This window comes from Drosophila serrata, unplaced genomic scaffold (assembly GCF_035046125.1).
Source record: "Drosophila serrata isolate PLE 108 unplaced genomic scaffold, ASM3504612v1 contig_176, whole genome shotgun sequence".
NCBI classification, from domain to species: Eukaryota; Metazoa; Arthropoda; class Insecta; order Diptera; family Drosophilidae; genus Drosophila; species Drosophila serrata.
The window spans coordinates 614,778-636,777 of record NW_028257074.1 but is presented as its reverse complement, the minus strand read 5'-3'; the positions used below and the strand labels follow the sequence as shown (position 1 = coordinate 636,777).

At 36.7% G+C, this 22,000-nt stretch overlaps 1 protein-coding gene and 1 long non-coding RNA gene across 8 annotated transcripts in view; one reads left to right on the top strand and one right to left on the bottom strand.

The window, feature by feature from the left end:
• LOC147644457 (uncharacterized) overlaps positions 1–22,000 on the top strand; it is a 97,972-nt gene that overhangs the window by 42,334 nt on the left and 33,638 nt on the right. For both annotated transcript variants that reach the window (XR_015270483.1, XR_015270484.1), the window contains exon 2: positions 11,625–11,661. This is a non-coding gene — a long non-coding RNA (uncharacterized LOC147644457). The remainder of the gene's footprint in view (positions 1–11,624; positions 11,662–22,000) is intronic.
• rsh (Rap GTPase activating protein radish) overlaps positions 1–22,000 on the bottom strand; it is a 100,797-nt gene that overhangs the window by 56,311 nt on the left and 22,486 nt on the right. For 2 of the 6 annotated variants that reach the window (XM_086827575.1, XM_086827576.1), the window contains exon 2: positions 1,045–1,428. The exons of 3 other annotated variants lie outside the window; for them this stretch is intronic. In XM_086827575.1, the coding sequence (XP_086683701.1) occupies positions 1,045–1,112 (68 nt within the window). In that variant the 5' untranslated portion in view covers positions 1,113–1,428. Of the gene's footprint in view, positions 1–15; positions 141–1,044; positions 1,429–22,000 lie in introns of those variants that run through there. One more of the 6 variants, XM_086827577.1, reaches the window with a different exon arrangement.

Here is a 22,000-nt window from a genome sequence, read left to right as displayed (position 1 = left end):
ATTTCCAATATTTACAGTATCTTTCGATTTCTCATGCAGAAGTGAAAATTGAAAAATAGAAAATGGAAAAGCAGAAACATGGCTGTGGGAAAAAACTGGGAGAAGATAGGACAGAGTCATGCAGCGAAGAAAGGCTGAATGGCAGGAGTTATTTTTGGTTTCCGTTTGGCTGGAAAGCTTGTTCAAGCTTTTCCGAGCCAACAGCGTTTTCCATGCAAAAGAAAGTCCAGGAGGCTCAAAGTTTTTCACAGAGGAAAAGCAGCAGTCATGCAGTGGTGGCAAGCTTTCAGGATATAAAAAGCTTAGTGTAGAGTGTCCTGGGTGCAAAGTGTAAAATTACACAGGATAACTGTGTAACTTTGGGTCTAATTTCTCAATGACTTGAATTTGATTTTATTTAATGTTCAGTTTGTATAAAGAAAGGTTCGAAAAAGGTTAAGAGCTGTGGATATATATCGATACTGTAGTTATATTTTATGCTGAATTCAATAAATTTATCTTTTAATATTGCAAATGTGCAATAAATTGATACTTAGATTGATATATTTAATAAGTTTATTAGGAAATGAGAAACAAACTTATTAAACAACAATTTTCTGATATTCTGATGCTATTCAAATCAAAGTTTACGATATTTTCGTTATGATATCAAACTTTTCCTTATGATAAACAACCTTATGTTTCGATATTTCAAAATAGGACATGTCCAAGTTTACAATTTTGGAACATCTTGATAAACAAGTTCAAGTTTAAAGAGTCGATATTTTAACGTTGAATATGATAATTTTTGATATTTAAGAATACGTTATATTACAGTTTTGAATATTTTCATTAAGATATTGGAATACTCCTCTCAATAAACTACATGTGATTTTAGAAAATAGCTAATTTGCAAGGCAGAAGCTTTTGTGGAGAGTGTAGAAAGTGTTGTGTTCGTGGTTAGGGCATTCGCTGGCTGTGGGTGAAAGGTGAAAGGCTTTCGTTGTGTATATGCGGTATGCGGTTATTGAGGTTATTTGGTAAGTGGTTGATGGGCTTGCTAACTTTTTGCGTATGACCACGCAGGTGCTGCTGGGCTGATCCATGGACCTGTAATGCCGCAGTTTTGACATGGCGCATGTTCTTCTGGCTTCTGTGGCAGCGCCCGCCGATCCTTGAGGTGAGCGGTATCCTTTGGCCGCCGTTCCAGCGGCTCCTGTGGCTCCCTCGTCTGCCTGTCCTGTGCGCTCGCCCTACGCTCTTATCATTTCTATTTTGTATTTATCTATACATTTATTTATATATATAATTTATTTGATTTTTTTTTGGCAGGGCGGGGCAGGTTTAATGCGGGGTTTCGTTTATTTTTTTTGGGGTTAACTTGGGTGGGGTAACTGATTGATTGATTGATTTGGTTTTGCTACACACACACAGAGACACAGAGATACACTGGAAAAAAACGAAGAAAATAGTTTTTGTTTTTTTGTGGTTTTATAAAAATATATCGGATGGGGATTTCACATAATGGTCTCCGGTGGAGAATCTCACAGAAATTGGGGGAAAAGGGGGACTTACTAATGGCTTTGGGCTCAAACTACTAAGGGGCGGGGGGTCTATACATACTAGATTATCAATTCATCAACTAGTCAATATCTGGTTTAAATCGTATATATATATATTATATATATAGTAAGTCAACAAAAAAGTAAAAACAAATTAGTAATGTAAGCATGCCAAGAAAAATTATAAAAAGTAGCTTAAATAAATATAATAACATAAAATTTAAGCAATTGTGCATTTTAATATATGTTTTCTATTACTATTCTATTTTTTTGCTAATCCCCTTGATTTGTATCGATTTATCTGTAATATCCATTCAATATTTTCCCCTGATGTAAACTAATAATATCTTAACAATAAAATTATCAATCTAAAATCGATTTAAAGTCTCTTTAAAGCTCACATTTGAACCCCCTTTTTTGAGTACATTTTTCCATTACATTCGTTGCCAAGAGCAAAACAAAAAATAATATATATATATATAAATAAATAAATACAATTTAATACCGCAGCAAACATTCTCGTCAGCTAGAGTTTCAATACAAGATTTCTTAGAAGTCCCCTCCATCCTCGTATATAATTCGATACTTATAAGTTACAACTGAGAATATGAAAGCTTGTTGTCGTTTTTGGCTTGTTAATAATGCACAAATAATTCAATTTAATTTTTTTTCGTCTTTTTTTTGACCTGGCCAACGAATGTTTGCCAATGGAATAGGAATACACTGCGGGAAAATGGGTTTAGTTTAGTAAATGTATATATTTTTCGAGCATTTATTTGTATAGAAAACTATTAGGCAGAGTTTTCCAGGTCTTTTGAGGAGTTCAGGTCTCCAAAGAGTTTTGTAAATATACTCCAACAACTTGCTAATCACAATTTATACTTTAACATATTAAATTCTTCCCTATATTTTTCTCAAAGTGTACTTGAGTCCTGCTGCACTTGAGCCAGATGGGGGAATTGTAGATGAATTAATGCTGGGGCTGCGTCGAGGCAATCAAAATGGGGCATCAACTTATTTGGCCGCAAGTTTAGGGCCATAAACTTAATAACTGCCAGACGGTTGTGTGTGTGTGTCTGGGTACCGGAAGTTGTTGTGGCAGCTTCATAAAAGTTGCCTTCCGAGTTTCTCGAGTGGAAAATACTTGTCCAAAGTGTGTGTGTGTGCCAAAGTTCCCCCAAAGGACACACAGTCCACAATTTGCAGTGCGAATATTGAATGGGAATGAAAATGGCAATGAAAATGTCGAATGGAAACAAGCAGAGCAATTTTCTTCATGGCCATCTTGGACATTGGATGCCGCACAGGTGTACAGGTATCCGGTGTCCTGGAGAATGGCAATTATGCCTGCCATTTGTATGCAATTTCTGCAATGTGCAATTGCAGTCTCTCCCTCTCTCTCTCTCTCTCTCTCTGATTATGTTTGACATTTGAACTCAAAGGATTTCATATTCGGCTTACAAATCAATATGCATTTTGGCATCACAGTGTTGGTTCGATTAAAGACCGATGAGTCGTTTTTGCTCATAATTTAAGGACCGGACCAACTTGTAAGGGAAAACAACACCAGAGCTTAATCAATTTCAAGTGCAGAAACAGCAGATGGCAGCAGGAATCACCATCGTCATCGGCAAAGCAATGTCCGCCAGGACAAGGCTGGACAGGCAAAAATGGAGGCTTCCATCAAGGATGGGCTCCTGGCGTCCAGTTGATTGACAGCTGTCAATTTGCGTTGCCTGTGAAGTGCCATGACTGACTCTGTGTGTGTGTGCCATGAACAATTTTCAACTCAATTTTGCCACTCCTCCCGCTTCCTTCCTAATTCCAGTCCCATTCCCCCAGTTGGAGTCCAGTTTTTGCGGCTAAGCCGGAGCAGCTGGACCCAAACACGACCGGTGAGGATTGGCTTCCGCCCTGTCGACCTTCCAATCATTGAACAGCAGAGCAGAGCTTATGGAGACATCATCACCTGCCACCTGCCACCTGCCACCTGGCACCAGCTTCCGTCTCCAGCAGATGCAATTTTCCTGCAGGGAAGCTCCTTAAAAAGTTACCAACACACACGCACACATGCAAGACTCTGTGGGCTAATTAAAAGTTTGTCTACTTCGTTTTTGGGCCTTGGCCTAATCCGCATTCTGGCCACAATTCACAAAAAAAGGATAGGTTGGTAAATGCTGCACTTTGGCACTATTAATATCGATGGCAAAGTGCTTCGAATATTGAAAAACCATATTCAAAGTCACTCAACACCAAGAATAACAGAGCATTTTGAAAGGCTTTTAAGTACTAACTTTATAATAGTTTTTAATTAAGTTTTTTGCTAGTTTATGTTGATGGAAAGTAAGCTGAGATATTTTATTATATGTGTCTGGTGACATTTTCTATGGTATTTTATATTTGAAATGTGTTTTCATATTTTCTAGTTTGTAATTTCCTTGATAAATCTCTAAGTTAATAGTTTATTCATTGCAAATATACCCTACAATTTTCGATTTATTTATATTATATATTTTTTTTGTACTCTCACCCCAAAGAATCTTGAATTTTTCAAGTCAAACATTTGTTTCATATTGCTATATATACATTTCGATACAGACATTTTGATGAACCAAATCCCCATCAACCGACACCATTAATCTGCATTATCCCTGAGAAGTCATTTATCTAACCGCCGCAGCTGCCAGTTCCACTTTGTTTCATCGCTAAATGAAACAATTTAGTTAAATGGTCAACATTTTACGTTTTTTTTTGTGCCGCAGCTGAGGTGGAGGCTGAGAGGGGGAGAATATCCTTGTCCTCGTTTTCGTCCTTGTCCTTGTTGCGGTTCTATTCAGACAGGTTTCTTTGCCCTCTCTAGTTCTATGCTTTTATTCTGTGCCGTTGTCCCGGCAATAAAATGCAATTCGCTCGAAATAAAAAATACGAAAAGCTGGAGAGAAAAGCGAGCGTTTTGGACTTTGGCACCTGGCAGGCATCCCCCCAAAAAAAAAGTGACATTTCATGTCCTGCGGAATGCGGTCCCCGGGCAGAGGGTGGTGGGTGGTGGGTTCCTTGCTGCTATTTAGTTAATTTTAGAGCGTCTGTCTCTTCTTGGCCCCTTGAAATATTACTTGGGCTGCTGCCAACGGTTTCCTTTTGATGTAATTGCGAAGGGTGGCTCCCTGGGTCTTCATCTCCATCTCCATCTCCAGGTTGGGTGCGGCTATTCATTGATTAACTGCCAGGACTCGCTCAAGACATGTATGGAAAGAGGCCGCGCGGTGAAGCGAAGGATTTGCGATGCTCTAGCTTGACGCCCAGTTTGACGACCATTTTCATTTAACATTTTTATTTTCATTTTCAGTTTTCATTTTCATTTGCGCTCTCGTTTAAGGTTTTTTTGCCCCTCTTCCTATATTTTTTTTCTCTTTTATATTTTATTTTATTTTTATGTCTTGTGCCCAAATAGCTGAGAGGCGAGCTCTCGTTGTTGTTGTCATCTTGGGTTTCGTTTTTGGCATTCAAAGTTGGAATACCTGAAAATGCTTGGTAAATTAGATCAAAGGACCCAAAGACTACGTGTAGGCATTCACCGTTGCCCCACAGTACAGTGTAAATAGGGACAGTGAAGTCTCTAGAAAGTGAATCTATCTTTTTAGATCTATAAAGTATCTTGTTGATACCAAAATTATCTTGAATTGATCATTCAAATATACTAAAATGTCTTATAGTCCCAAAGGGTTTGTTGTGATGAAGTTGCTTACTAATAATATTATCGAGATTTTTATATGACAATTTTGGGGACAAAATCAAAATTTAAAAATCTCACAACTCTGCCAAAAATGCATTAATTTTAATTTAAAAAGCACTCCTATGTTAGTTTTTATTAGGTTAACAAATCTGCATACTCAATTTAAAATGGTAAAAAATTCAAATTTTTATCAATTTTTGACAATTTGAATAACCCCTTATAAAATTTCAAAAAAATTCAAAAAAATTAAGTTTCTTTCTTACATGCCTAAGAAGATTTGGCTGTTTATGCTGATCAAGAATATATATGATTTATGGGGTCGGAAATGATTCCTTCACTGTATTGTAAGCTTTTGACTAAAATTAGAATACCATTTTTTAACAGATATTTATGTATTTTTTTATATGACAATTTTTGGGAAAAAGTCAAAGTTTAAAAATCTCATAACTTGGCCAAAAATGCATTAATTTTTATTCGGAAAGTGGTGCTATATTAGTTTTTTTAAGATTAATAAATCTGCATACTCAATTTAAAATGTCAAAAAATTAAATTTTTTTTATCAATTTCAACGATGTAACCCCTTATAAAATTTCAAAAAAATTCACAAAAATTTTGTTTCTTTTCTAAATGCCCAGAAAGATTCCCCTGTTGATGCTGATCAAGAATATATATAGTTTATAGGGTCTGAAATGACTCCCTCACTGCTTTACCAGCTTCTGATTAAATAATACACTGTCAAGACAGTAAATTGAACAAAGCCCAGTTAGTCCTTTGTAAGCAGGACACACTGTACTCGGACGTGTGTCTGTGTGGCATAAGTACTTGGAAAGTCGGATTAAGTAATTTGCGCGTGCCACTTTCAATTTCTTGTGTGGAGGAAACGCTGGCGGAAAAGTTGGGAAAAATGCTGGGCTGTTGCCTTTCTGTTCTTTTGCTTTTGGCTTTTCCCCTTTTTGCCGCTGAATTTCTCTCCTCTCCCCGTTTCCTCGGGCTTTTCCCCTTTGCTAGCTTTTCCCTTGGTTTTTCCTTTTACTTTGTAAAAGGCTTTTCGGCTTAGGAAGGCATAGGACGGGGGCAGCCATTTGAATAAATAAATAATTAAAGTGTGTTTCACATATATATATATATATATATCTGTGGTATTGAACCCGTAACTGACCTGACTCCGTGCATAATATCCGCTGACAAAAGTTTATAAAAAAAATGTATATAGAAAGTTGTTTGCCGCGCGACCGCGACCATTATGCAAATCGAGTGAAAAGGCGCCGCGGCGAAGCACTTAAGCCATTTTGTCCAGGAAAACCCATTGCCAGCCATTGTTGCCGAGGAAATCTAATTTCCTCCATGCTGCGTTTTTTTTCCCGGAACGTTGACAACCCCTTTTTCCACATTTTCCACATTTCCACCAAGCGCCAGCGCGTCTATGCATGCATAATTCAAATGGACAGAACATCTCGGCCGCTTGGACAGGATCTGCTATGAGAAGGGATGAGGAAGGAAGGGTATAAGGATGAGGATAAGGAGGAAGCTCAGGACGACTAGGATGAGACTCTTGCTGATGCCGATGATGATGGGCCTTGCATATTTGATGGCATCATCTTGGGATGACTTATGGCCCCAGTGCCAATGTGGATCACAGGACCTCTGGGAGAGAAAGTTAACTTTTCTTTATATATATATATATATATATATATATAGTCTATATATTCATAAGCTTTGTGCAAAAACCCAACTCAACAAAATGCAACTGGCTTCATTAGTGCAAATATTTTGTTAAAATTGTTAAAAAGGATTTGCCGCTCAACAGTTGCTGTGTCAACTTTTGCTGGCCAAAAACTTTTGTGCACTTTTGTGAAACGAATTTCGATGGTAGTCAAGGGTATTACAGCTTTTATAAGCCATTAGGAATCTATAATATGGAATACATAAATTGAATTTTTAAAGCCTATTAAGTACTTGCAGTGAAAAGGCCTTTTCCTCATTTTACACAAAGAAATGCAAACAAATATGTATTTAACCCATCTTTTTATTATTAATTTACATATGATTTATTTGCTCCTTTTTGTACAACTTAAAATCGTGTAATATTAACGAAAAAAAGACGCTCACAAAAAGTGAATTTAAAATGAGTTCAAATTTAAAATTAAAGAAAATATTTGCAAGGCAGGAAAGTTAATGAGTTCCAAGCGATTAAGCGAGGGGACTGCCGAAAGGAAAAGGGAAAAGGACGAAGGACAACAAAGACGAAGAACGAAAAACGAACAACGAAAGGATGTTCGTTCGGCGTTGAATCAATAATTTTTGGTTGGCACAAAAATCATTTTGTTGAATATTTTTGATAAGGGTTGAGCATTGGCTCTTGAAAGTCCCGCCAAACATGAGCAACAGTTGCCAGGGTCCTTTGTCCTGGACTCCTTCTAGTCAAGTGCTGGCCCAAAAAGGACGATGTGAGGGAATAGTGTCTCAACCGGAAGGGCTGAACCGCATCGTTTGCTCGTTTATTTGCTAACCAGTCTAAAATGAAATTAATTATAGTTACGCACAGTTTCCGGCAGGATCTGTTTTCCTTTTTACCTCTTTACCGTCTCTCCACCTCTCTTTCCTTTTGTTTCGGTTTTTTCTGAGGCTTCTTTGGACCCTGCCTTGGTGAATGCCTAGCTGTAGGTGGTTTTTTCTCTGCTCTAATCATATTAAAATTTCCCTTTTGTCTAGAAATATGTTTTCCCTGGAAAACCCAGTCTTTATTACCTGGAAAATTACAAGGTAATCGCTGTCATAGCAAAACAAAGACTGCCCCCCAGACCTCATCAAGCATTGGTCAGAAGAGTAAACAAATTGTGATGAGAGCTGGAGCTGTTATTATATATATCAAATATTTTCATCGCCTAAAAATAGGCCCCGCTTTTCCCTGGATTTTCCCTAGACCAAACCCTCTCTCCTTCTGTATCCCTCTCTGTGTGTGTGTTTAGCTTTTCTCTGCTGGCCCTTGTCCTGCCAGCTGATGTCTGTCTCCTGGCCTGACCCTGAACTTTTTAATTAATACGTGCAAGTGCGTGAGTATCGAGCATGGAAAGGACTCGTTGAGCACACTCACACCACGCCCAGTTTCTGGGCCCAAAATGGCGGAAAAGGGCTGGAGCGCAGAGGAGAGGAGTGGGGGGAAAGCAGGCAGAAAAAAGGAGGCGGGGCAGGAAAGCCGCAACAAAAACAGCAAAGCGGAAAGGCGAAACTCGTTTTTGGCCTTTTGCTGGTTACAAAACGCGCCATAATTTCGAGCTGTGAGAGCCGAAACACTGGCAGAAAAGCAAGTGATAGTTTTCCATGAAAATTAATAGGAAATATATGCAATTTTCTCAGGTTTTGAACTAAGGTTTAATAATGTGAATATTAAGACTATTATTATGACTTTTTCTGAGACTTCTTAAACCGAAGTTGAGAAGGCCTGAAAGACAATATATTTGTTGAATATTATTTATATCCACACATTTGTTTTCAGTGTCATTATCCCTGTGTGTATGTGTATGTGTGTGTGTGTGAGTACCGTTACGCTTTTGTTTACATTTTATATCAAAAACTTTTACGAGCTACAAAATATGCTCAGCCTGAGCCAAAAGCAAACAACTGCGGAGCGGCAAAAATAAATAAAAATAAAATTGATAGCATGTTCTTGGGTATCCCATCGTCATCCACCCGCCACCCATCGTCATCCTGCGAGAAGGATACACATTTGAATATGCGTTGGGGTAAGTGGATATATATGGTCGACATTATTGGCAGTTTCCGCTGCTGGCTTTTTCAATTGCAATTATCGCTTACGAGGGGGATTGCTAAAGTGGTTAACTCCAACGAGTTTACATTTTTTGCCAGGTTTTGTTGTTGTTGAACTTTAATGGGGTTTTATTTCGATGTCTCTTTGATGCTTTGAATTTTTGGAATTTATTAGGTTAAACATTGAAAAATCTGTACCTAAAATACATAGTGTTAGGAAATAAGCTTAAGTTTTTTTATTTTTTAAGATTTCTACACCTAACTTGGTATAAATGAGTTAATATGCAATTTTGTATATTCAAACCCAAAATACTTATTTTTTTAGACAAACCGGATAAAAGTGCCTCTCAGAATTGAAATTAACTAAGTTCTATTTATTATTTACTAAGCTTTGCATTAAAAAAATGATCTCATTACGAAATAAAATCGATATACATCAAATTAGGGCCACTAAAATTCACCTTTTTTACATTTTCTAATAAGCATATCTCTGTGAAAAATCATCTGATTATCAAATTTCAAATAGTTTTTAAATTGCCGTGAAAATCGGAATTCATAAAATACAAAATATTGAATAATAATTTTTCAAAATATTTTATCAAATTTTTTAAAATTTCATAAGTTACATCATTAAATATGGCAAAAATCGGCCAAAAATTAACATTTTAAATGGAGTATGCAGTTTTGTAAACCTGCTAAAAATAAACATAAGAGCGCTTTCCGAATTGAAATTAATGCATTTTTAGCGTAGTTATGAATTTTTTAAATATTGGTTTGTCGAAAAATTTGCATGTAAAAATATAGGTAATATCCATTAAAAAATGGTAATGGACCTTCAGTCAGAATCTTTAAAATAAGTGAAGGAGTCATTTCCGACCCCATAAATCATATATATTCTTGATCAGCATCTACAGGCCTTTCTTTCTAGCTTTATCCGGCCGAAAAAAACTTTTTTCTGAAATTTCCCATTTTTCGGAAAAAAGGAAAGGGGTTACATCATGAAAATTTGCAAAAATCGGCCAAAAATTCACATTTTAAATGGAGTGTGCAGTTTTGTTAACCTGCTAAAAATTAACATACGGCTGCTTTCCGAATTGAAATTAATGCGTGTTTGGCTTAGTTATGAGATTTTTAAATTCTGATTTGTCGAAAAATTTGCTATAAAAATATAGTTAAAATCGGTTAAAAAATGGTAATGGACCTTCAGTCAGAAGCTCAAAAGAAAGTGAAGGAGTCATTTCCGACCCCATAAATCATATTTATTCTTGATCAGCATCTACAGGCCTTTCTTTCTAGCTTTATCCGGCCGCAAAATTTTTTTTCAGAAATTTCCCATTTTCTGAAAAAAAGGAAAGGGGTTACATCATGAAAATTTGCAAAAATCGGACAAAAATTCACATTTTAAATGGAGTGTGCAGTTTTGTTAACCTGCTTTAAATTAACATACTGCCGCTTTCCGAATTGAAATTAATGCGTTTTGGCTGAGTTATGAGATTTTTAAATTTTGATTTGTTCATATAAAAATATTGTTAATATCGGTATAAAATAATCAAAAATGTATAAAAATTTGAAACTTTTTTACTTTTTAAACTGAGTATGCAGATTTATTAGTTAGAAGTTAGAAGATTTTTAAATTACGATTTTTCGAACAACATTTATTATTATTTAAATATTTTAAAACATTGTTTACATTATTATGAAAACCAATAGATTTAGTTTGATATATCCGTTGAATCTTTATCTATGACTAATTTAATTCTCGTAAATATTTTTGCATCCATCCGCTAATGGTCTTTAAATTTCCGAATAGTTTTCATTAAGGCCAAGGCCTTCCCTTATCCTTTTCCGCCTTGTCTGAACCCTCTGCAGCTGATATAACGAGATATAACAGGTAATCGATAGCCTGTGAGCCTGTGTGCTGGATTGTGGGAGACATAGTTTGCCGCGGGGCACGTGGGCGAATGAGAGAACTGACAGTCGGACAGGTGGCCGCTTCAAAGGAGCCCCATTGAAATTTCCTTTTGGAAATTTCCCAGAAATTTCACTTGGCCAAAGCAAGCTCTCTAGATCTCTCTATCTCTTATATTTTCCTCTAAACTGGCAAATTATTGACTATAATTTCTGGAAGAGGATCCCGAGACTAGCCTGGCCTAGACTTTAGAGCTTATAAATAAAATATATTTATAATATATAAGATTGGCCAAGTGAAAGCCGAGCCTAGAGCTTGCAAAAGTATCCCAATGGATGCTAGTGTTTACATTGCTCATACGACCCGTAACCCAAGGCAACAAAGGTGGGAGGGGGGTTTTGGGAGCTCCAGCATAAAACCAAAAAATCCAAATCAAAATCAAAATCATCCATCGCCCGCGGTGAGAGGCCAGGGAAAACATGAAAAGTTTTGCCCGCACAAAAAAAGAAAAAAAAAAAAACGAGTGTCCCGCCCGAGTCAACCCTGAAGAGAGAGCTCAAAACCAACCCCTCAATTTCATCTTTTTTTATTTTATTTTTACTGTTTTCATTTTGCTTTCATTCACCTTCATCAAATGCAAAATCTAATGAAATTTTCACATATTTTCTTCCAGCAAGTTTGAGGCGGCAAATTGAGGCACGGAAAGAGATGTAAGCAAAAACTTTTCCTTACCCTCTTTCTACTTGTAAATTTATTAGTATTTATTTGAAATTTTTGATGAATATTACTGTTTTTTTTTTTTTTTTGTATTGTTTAGTTTTTCTTATTTATTTTTTTTTTCTTTATAGAAGCATAACTTTTTCTCTAACCCTCTAGTTTTAACTTGCATAAAATATATTTAAAAAAGTTCTAAAACTAGTTGAGAATTCGAACAATTTTGTGAAAATTTCCCGTTAGCATGTCTGCCTCGAGGGCACTTGGCACTGGGCGGCATCCCTGCTGTGAGCCAAGGGGAAAAGCGATTGCAATGACAGATGCGGACTATTAAAGGTGAAAGTGGTTTGGGCAGACACAGACATGGCCTGGAAAAAGGCAGTAAATACTCGGGGAAATCTGGGCAAATATGAGCGCATGTATGTGTGTGAGCATTGAGCCATTTTATGTTAACAACTTTGTTTGGCCCAAAGCCCCTGGCAGCGGGTAGGTACCCCATACCGTGTCATCATTATGTTCATCATTAACAACTCGTCAGCGTAACGATGAGGCCGATGATGATGTTGATTATTCGAAAGTGAGTGCCATATGTTACCCCCCACACACACACACACGGCAGGCGGAAAAGCGGAAAAACTGAGCCACATTTTGGTGGCAACAAATGGCTGAAAATCAGCCAAAACAGACGGCAACTTCAAACGGTGGAAGTGTCGGCGGCGAAGGGGAGGCGAAAAACAAATCAGTTTTTTATTCAGCAAAAGGGGAGTCCTTCTTCTGCCATAAAAAAAGGGGCAAAAAGCACTCACCAAGGAGCGAAAGTTTATGAACCATAAAACAGAATGGAATGGAATGCATAGGTATGCGATTTTTCGTCTTTCAGGTGAAAGTGCTTTGCATATCGCTTTCGTGGCTCTTTAAAATGCCGTTTCAAAAATTTTTCAACTCAAGTTGAGCTGTTACGACGGCGACGGGATTTTCCCAAAAGAAAAGCAGGTTTTATTTATGGGCCAAGGCCTATCGAATGTCTGACTTTATTTAAGACCTATAAGAAGGCACAAGAACAAGGCCTAAATTAAAGTTGAGAAAGAGTTTCGACAGGTTCTTTTTAATGGGGGAAAACTTGAGGCAAAAAAATATTGTGAATATAAATTCAGAAAATAATTAAACTCATTTATGGGATATTGATTCCTTCTTTTTAATTAGTTACAAAATTTCAAATATCCCCCCATTAATGTTTATATCAATTTCCTTTAAATTGAACTCATTGATTTATTATTTTCTAAGAAGCTTTCCTCAAAATCTATAACATTTTAAATTGATACTTTTCCCTAATCGAAACCAAGACTTCCGGGAAAAGTATAAAAAGGGAAACCCTTGCGGAAATTTCGCTTGGAACTTGATTAAGTCTGAGCCGTTTTGTCAATTATCTAATAGCAAAAGGAAATCGGGCATTGGCATTGCTGGTTTGCGATGCAATTTGTGGAATGCATTGCAGGGAGTACCACATTCCCCTCGAGGATATTTGCTCCTTCTGGTGCTTGTCCTGCTGCTCCTGGCGAGTGTGTAAACAGTTTCTGCTGATAGTATTGATCCACTCGAAGATAGAATTCCACAAAAGGATCTCCCATAAGTTTATTATTAATACTACTATTATTTATTTATTTATAACAAAAAAAAAGAGCAAGGGTAACCTTATTTAAATTATCCTTAAAGTAGGCACATTTCATTGTGAATTTTTCTATATAAAAGTTCGATTGCTTTTTTCTGCTTGTGTGCGTTGTGTGGAGAGAAAAGTCAATGTTGGCTCGCTGGTCGGGCAACCGGAAACCGGAAGCGCCAAGCGGGGTGAGAAGGAAGGAAGGAGGCCGTCGGAAAAAAGGTTAAACTTGTTGCAGCAACTTTCCCCGTCTCTGTCTCTTTCTCTCTCTCTATATATATATATGTATATATACACGATATGTTTTATGAGCAGCGATAAATGTTATTAACTTGGCTGGCAAAACTTTGGTAATTGAACGGCTCGGCGTCTCGGAATTAGTTGCCAACAAGTCCGCAGAGAATTGGCTTCAGGAAGTTGTGTGTATATCTATATATATTATCTATATATATATCTTCCGGAACTATAAATAAAATGCTGATTTAAGGCACAGAGGAAAATGGTAGCAGGGGAAACTGACTGGGTGTAGTTTTAAACCATTAATTAGATTGATATAGATATCGTTTTAAAGATTTCTAAAGGATAAAGAAATCTGAAAGTCCGATTAAAGTTACCTTCTGGCCATGATTAACTCGCTACCAATTCTTGGGAAAATCAGTTTCCGCGAATCACCGAAGGCTGCTGCCACATGCTGTCGGTATAATTCCGGGAAATTCCACAAAACTGACGAATTTCTGTTTTTCATTTGGCCAAATGGCGAATCATTTAACAAGCTAACGCGAATCGTAATACTATATGGGATTAATTATATTAAATAGAAACTTGATTTCCATGAAGAGAACTGGCATTCTGTTGAAAAAAATTAACCGCTGCTTATAAACACTTTTGGAAATCGAGAGTAAGAGAAGTTATCAAAAGAACTCAAAGGATTTGGCAAGGACAAGGACAAGGATATCTCGACAAAAGGCAATCTGATTATTGCCACAGATATGGCGAGAGAAATGCCTTTGTATTTATTATGAATTCGTCTTTAATATGCGAAAGGCAATCGTGTGTACAAATAATGTACACGCAAATAAACACGCACACATATACACACAATCGAAAAGGAAAGCCCGGAAAATAAGGAGGCACATGCCAAGGAAAAGCGAGAAAAACATGGGTGGGGTGGGGGGAAGGGAAAGCTGGGGCAAGTGGAAAGTGGCAGGTGGATAAATACCAAGGAGAATTGTTGCAAATGGTCACGGAAATGGAAACGAAACAAATCTTGATCTCGTTTTCGGCGCCTGTCACTTTCAGACCCCGCACCTCCGCCCTTGTATCTGTGTATCTGTATCTGTGTATCCATGTATCTTTTGGCTTTAGTCGTGTATCTGCGTATCTGTGCGTATCCTCTTGCATCGCCATCTCTGCCCAATTTATATGCAGAACTGTTCGCAGTCAATTGCCAGTTGCCAGTTGCTGTTCAAGATGTTTATATTTATTTATTTTTATTATTTTTATTTTTGTTTTCGTTTATCGTGGTTCGTTTTGGTTTAAGGCCTGACTCTTGCTTTGTTTTACTTTCTAGCTACTCACTAGTTAGCATAATGTATGAATTTTGTATTATTATTTTTGTATAAATATATATAGAACGAAAAAAAAACCAACCATAAAAGTATGCTATAAAATTGTGCCAAAGGGAGCAATTTCGGGAAACCGATACTTCAATACCATTGCTTTAAAAATCTATCATAGCTCAGTCTAAAAAGCATTAAAAAAGCATTAATTTTCAATCGGAAAACATTTCTGTGTTAGTTTTTATTTAATATTTTTTTCAATTGATTTATTTTTTTTTTTCATTTTTTGAAATTTTAACGATGTAACCCCTATAAAATTTTGAAAAAAATTGCCAAAAAATTTGTATCTTTACTACATACCTGAAAAGATTCGCCTGTTGATGCTGATTGAGAATATATATGCTTGATGGGGTCGGAAATGACTCCTTCACTTTGTTTCGAGCTTCTGACTAAAATTAAAATACCGTTTTTTAGTCGATATTTCGATATTTTTATATGACAATTTTTTCAACAAATCAATGTTTAAAAAACTCACTACTAAGCCAATAATGCATTTATTTCGATTCGGAAAGCTGTTCTGGTCTAGTTTTCAATAGGTTATTTAATCTGCATACTCAAATTACATTTTTAGGCTATTTCAATTTTCGTCGATTTTTCAGGATGTTAATGATGACAAAAACGGCTTAAAATATATTGAAAAAAATTTCAAAAATTTTTTTGTCTCCTTTATGCCTAGAAAGATTCGCCTGCTGATGCTGATCAAGAATATATATAGTTTATAGGGTCGGAAATGATTCCTTCACTGTATCGCAAGCTTCTGAATATAAATTTAATACCCTCCAAGAGTATAAAGATTATTAAATAATATGTAACCCGTTTATGGAAGCAAAACAATAATTATTCCGTTTAGAAATGTTCTCTCTTGGAAACAAATATATATTATATTATAGTTTATGTATATAAACTCGAAACCCAAGCACTGGAAAATATTAATTGTTTCACTAAAAATTCAATATTCTCTGTAGCGGAACACCTTCAGGATTGTTATCCTTTCTGGGCCATTACATGCGTTTTAATTAAGGGAAACTCGGTGCTGTCTTTTGCGGCGTTTGCCTAACCCATTTTCCCTTTACATTTTCATTTTCAATTTTATTTATTTATTTTTGGCCGCCAAGATTTATGCAAATTGATTTGCGAGTCTATTAAATTTGCATATTTATCAATTTGTGCTTGTGCGTGCTTTGAGCGCTGCTTGCTTGATTTTATTTTATATATAAATTTTGTTGTAGCTTTTGTATTTTGTTGCTGTTTTTGCTTTTCTTGCTGTATTTTTTTTTTTTTTTTTTGCTTTTGTTTTTGACTTTGTTTATATATTCTTGGTGTTGGCTTTTGTGCTTTTTTGTATCTCTTTGCCAGACCGTTGTTTGTCTTTGGAAACATATTTTAATTACATCCTCGGCCCGGAGACGTTTTAAGAGAGAGAGATAGATGGAGAGCGAGGATCCTGTCAGTTATCCTGGCATCCCAACACCGCCGCCTAATTAATAAGGATGCAATCCAATTAGCAGCAAGGCAACATCAAAGCATCCTTGGACCTTGGACGGCGGGACGATCAAATATTAAATAGGCGCAGAAACTAAACCAACTGTGACAACACTCGCCATAAGGCAATTACCATTAGCATTATCATTAGCATTATCATCATCATTATGGTAATTAAAATCCATGGCTAATTGTAATGAGACGGATGAGAGAGAGAGAGCACAAGAGAGAGATGCGAAATGCAAATAAATCTGCTGGCCATCAGTAGAAAAGTCCTGTAAAAGTCCTGTATAGAGAGCTCATCCCCCTTTCGGCTAATGGCCAGGATTATACCCAAACCGCAGGCATCGAATATATATATAGTCCTGCGACTGCGCCATTCTCCCCCTATAATTTCATGATGAATATTTATGGAGACTGTTGGAATTTATATGCATATACATAGTACTTCCTGTTGAGACTTTGAGAGTTCTAAACAATTCCTGAGGGGAAGGGAGGGGGTTTCCCTTGAAACAACTAAAATTTATTAGGGTCTCTCTCGTAGATAATATCTCCTTTTAAACACAAATAATCAAATATGAGAAAGTCTTTGTTGACTTCTAGCAATAAAATTATATTTAGTTCTTTATTACTTTCACTATTACTCAGTTGAGGCAGAGAATCGTGGAATTTTCTATTAAATCAGAGTACAAATAAACAACTATATAAGGAATAAAGGAACTTTTAAAATTGAACAACTTACAAACGCATTTAGTGTTTATTTTATGTCAAAAGATAATGGCATTACGGCGACATTTTCCGCGTTTCGCGGTTGTGGTAACAAAGTTTTGTAACCGAAATAGTTAACAACTTTGTTGCAAGCTTCAACTGTGTCCTTTGCACTTTCTATATACACCCACAACTGTGTGTGTGTTGTGTGTGTGTCTGATGTGTGTATGCACAATGTATGCAATTTGAGGCAACTCGTAAAGCAAGAAAATCTATGCGACAATGCTTTCTTCTCTTGTCTTCTCTTCAGTTGTTTTTTTTTATTTGAATTGCCTGCATTTCTCGTGCTTTTCTTTTTTCAATTTTTCCGGGGAAAAACTAGAGCCATTAAAATGCATTCAAATGCTTTTCGCAGGGCGAGCATTGTTTGACAGCTGTCATCGCCTGGAAGGAAAATCAGACGGGGAAAAAAAGGGGGGAAAACTATGCTGGAAAAAATCGCCTACCTTTTAGGAAAAACACATACAAAAAATAGGACAAGTGCCTACAAAAAAATGAACAACAATTGGAATTCAAAGAGTATAGCTTTAGGGAATCAGACATTTCTATAGGAACAGAATACAGTTTCAAAAAAACAAATTTTGAAACGAATTTAGTAAAGCAATACAATTTTTAAAAATTTTCAAAATGATTTCGGGACAATTTGTAGTTATTTTTTAATAGTTGAAACTTCTTTTATTACTTATGGTCTGCAGGTTGATCTCCCCTTCTTATTTATAGCTAAATTTATACTGTATTTTATACATTATATATCTTATAGTTACATATATAGTTAACTATATATATAAATATAAACTCCTGCATTTTTATTCCCCCATTTGTAAAGCTTACGAGATAAAATGCAGGCAAACAAAATTTTCTGACAACTCCTATGTTTATCATTCAATTGCAATCCAATTTTTGGTTAAACATTATTAACGACAAGGGTTTGGAAAAAAAACTGCCTGAGCCCTTTGAAATTAAACTGAATATTTACCTGGGCTTGCATCATCGACAGTAAACACACCTGCTTTTGATATGCAATATTTAAAACCGGTAAAAAATGCGTGTTTTCTGAAGCAATTGAATGACGTTATTCAGGGGCTGTTTCCTTTTTTTTTTTGTGCCCAGGCTATCAAGGGGATTATGGATTTTTGTGGACGATCGGAGGGTAATTTTAATTGCTTAATCAATTGCCTTAATTTTACCTTAACCGTAATGGGCAGGTGTTAAGTGGTCAGCACGGCAAAGTAATCACCTTTAAGCCGGAATCTCCGAGTCCGGAGTCCAAAATCCGATGAAAATTGCCTCAGACAAAAGGTAATTAGCTTCGATTTAAAGCAGGTTGCCATGGCGGCGTCCAGGCAAGTCTAGGAAAAGCGGGAAAACCGTAGGCAATCAGTCTGAACGGAAGAGGGAAGGAAATGCTTAAGCCATAGGAAATTCAATTGCAAGAATATTATAGATATTTTAGCTGCAAAGCTGCAGCTTTTATTGTTTTTTTCAAAACAAAAACAATAACACACTTAGACGGCCACATTTTCTCTATCTCTCTCTCTCTCGAGAAAGGCAATTTTCCGATTACTTCGAAAATTAAATGGAAATTTGATGAAGCCTAATTGGGTTAAAGAACTGGGAATTATTTAATTTGTAGGAAATACCGAGGAAATATTTAGCAAATAATCGATATATAAATAAGAGAAGAGATATAAATTCTTAAATGGATTCTTTAATGATTTCTTAAATGCTTTTCATGGCCATCATGACAGTTCAGATGCCAGTTCCCAGATCGTAAAACATAGAAAAATATGCCCCAATCGTTGGAGTCACAGTTTTATTATGGCACAGTCAACACAGTTGGCGATGGGTTAATGCCATTGCCAATTTCGCCACCGGCTTAGCACTTGTTTTCCCAACACCCCATGTTCGCCATTTCCTTCGCATTGTTTCCGCTTCCGTTTCCGCTTACGTTTGCCTTTATGCCTAGCTTTCTCTTTCTCTCTGTGTGTGTGTGTGTGTGTGTGTGTTTGCTGCTGGGCAGTTTTTAATAACGCGTCAGGCTGTCAGCTGGATCAGCAGTCAGAGCATATGCCACATATAGTATATAGTATATATATATATACATTTATATATATATATATTTGTATATATATAGAGTGTATAGCATATATTAGCAGCCAGCCGGATGCTGGCCTCCTGCAGCGGCGTCATCAAATTTTATGATCACACTCAAACACTCACGTGCAAGGACAGCAATTAATGGCTGCCGCTTGTGTGTGTGTGGGAGAGTGTGTATATGTGTGCCTTTTATCCTGGCGAAACAATTCCACCTTCCGCTTTTATAGTTGCCACATAAAATGAGGGCAACACTGCCAGAAAAACCAAAACTAGACCATCATAAGCTGTTTATTTCTTTTAAATTGAATAAGAAAGGAAGCCTATAATTATAAACAATTGCAGTTGGCAATGGAATTATAGGACGGACAAGGATATAAATCAAAACTGAGCCTTTTTTTGAATCGATATTTTTGATATAACAATTTTTTCGACGAAATCAAAGTTTAAAAAACTCATAACTAAGCCAAAACTTAATTAATTTCAATTTGGAAAGCTGTTTTATGCTAGTTTTTTAAAGGTTAATAAATCTGCATTCTCAATTAAAAATGTTATAAAATTCACAATTTTATTAATTTTTCTACATTTTAACGATGTAACCCCTTATAAAATTTTCAAAATTTTGAAAAAATTTAATTTTTTCCTGACATAGCTAGAACGATTCGGCTGTTGATGCTGATCAAGAATATATATGATTTATAGGGTCGGAAATGATTCCTTCACATCGTTACATGCTTCTAACTAAAATTACAATACCCTGCAAAGGGTATAAAAAGTATCAAAAATGTGACAAAACAATATAATATTTACTTTGTTTTCAGTTCGAATTTGAACCTTTATTTTTGCAGTGCATCAGGATATAGATAATACACAAATATATACATACAAATAATACATCAATGGTCGGATATTTCGATATTAAATCGAGTGCCTGCAACTGTCAGCTTAATTAATTTGGAAAATGTTTACAATTTACGCCCCTGGCTCCCCCAAGCAACGACGAGGTCCGTCAATTAGTCTCAATTAAAGACCAGACTCAGCATTTGATTCTTTTCCGAGACTAGGGATGAGATTTTCCTCTAGCCAAAGGAGAGAGAGAGACGAATGAAAGAGAGAGGGGTCAGGGTCGACAGGTTCAATCCCATTTCCCCGCGCTTGACCTTTCTTTCAACTTGACGCCATTAATGGTAATGTTGGTCTTTGGGGCACATTTTCCAGCTTATTAACTCGGCCATTTGCAGTGTTTTTAGGTTTTTTTTTTTCAGTCTTGTGTTGCCTTGCCCCCCGCTTTTCCTGATTTTCCTACTTTTCCTTAAGCTCAACTTAATTTTTATTTGGGTTTTTGCCAGCCACTCCCCCCCCCCCCCCCTAAGTTCTATCAGGTTTTATTTCCACATTCACCGCCGAGTCTTTAATGTTAATTTCTGTTCCTTGCTGTCCGTGGAAACTATGTCCGCTTTTTCGGTGTCAAGTTGCCAATGATGTTTGCCCAGGGCCTTGCTTGAGTTGAACCCACCACCCCAAAAGCCACCCCCTGCAACCCCCTGGCACCCCCTGCCACGGCCAGCCCCATTTTGGCCCATTTTTTTGCGGTCTTTCATGTTGTTACTATACATAAATTGAACATTTTGCCGCAATGCCGCACACATTTTGCCTCGCCTGTTGCTCGGCTGAAACAGCAACAGGAACATGGTGGGGAAAAACAAAAAGAGGGGGGGGGGGGCTGGAAAGAGGGGAGAGGGGGGACCTGTGGCGGTTGGGAAAAGCGGCAAGGCTGAACAGATGGCAAACCACTCGACGCAGACAAGGACGATGTAATAAAGTTAGAGCCTGTCAGGCGGTGTGCCGCTGCCACTGCCACAAAAGAAATGCGGTTAGACGGAACGGAAGAAGACACCGCTGTTACAGTGGATCCATTTTTGGTCCTGAAAATGGCACAATTTTCAAGTCGAAATGGGTGAAAGGGAAAAAGTAACTACTACGTACTAGTTAAGGATACATTTTATTCGCTTTTATACATATATTTAGAAATTGTTGCATTCTATAAAATGAAAAATAATTTAAAACACTTTCTAAAGAAATTTGTTTTCAAATTTATTAATTAAAATAATTTGTATTGCTTCAATACCCTACTCATATTTTTAGAAACACAATTGCATGAGCTAGGACTTGATTAATTAAAGTAATATAATATAATATAATCACACACATGAATCCCTCCCTTACCACATGCTGAATTTGGGAATACATGCCTAGGGATAACCCTGTTACACATGAAATTCTACAAGGACCTCTCGTTCACCACATGAAACAGAGATCAAGTACCTTATTTTTTACCTTCTTTTCCGCATTTTCCCCCCCGTTTCCCCTTTGTTCACTCAAAAATACAAACACAGCACTCACATTCCAGGGGCAATCAATAAAGAAGTAGCCCCGAACTCATAAATAAATGAATGCGCCTGGCTGAGTCGAGATCCCGGGACTCGAATTACTCGACTAAGGATGCTGATGATGACGATGTAAGCCGCCTGGTCGGCAGATGAAAGCCAGTTGCCGAAATCCGCTAACGAAGCAATTAGCATCTGTTTCAGGTAAACACAGCAGCACTGAGATTTATTGCGATGAAGAGCCGCCTTAAGTGCAAAATAAGATTAACAAAATATATACATATATGGAAGAGTACATATGAATATAAATATTATTATAATTATTTCG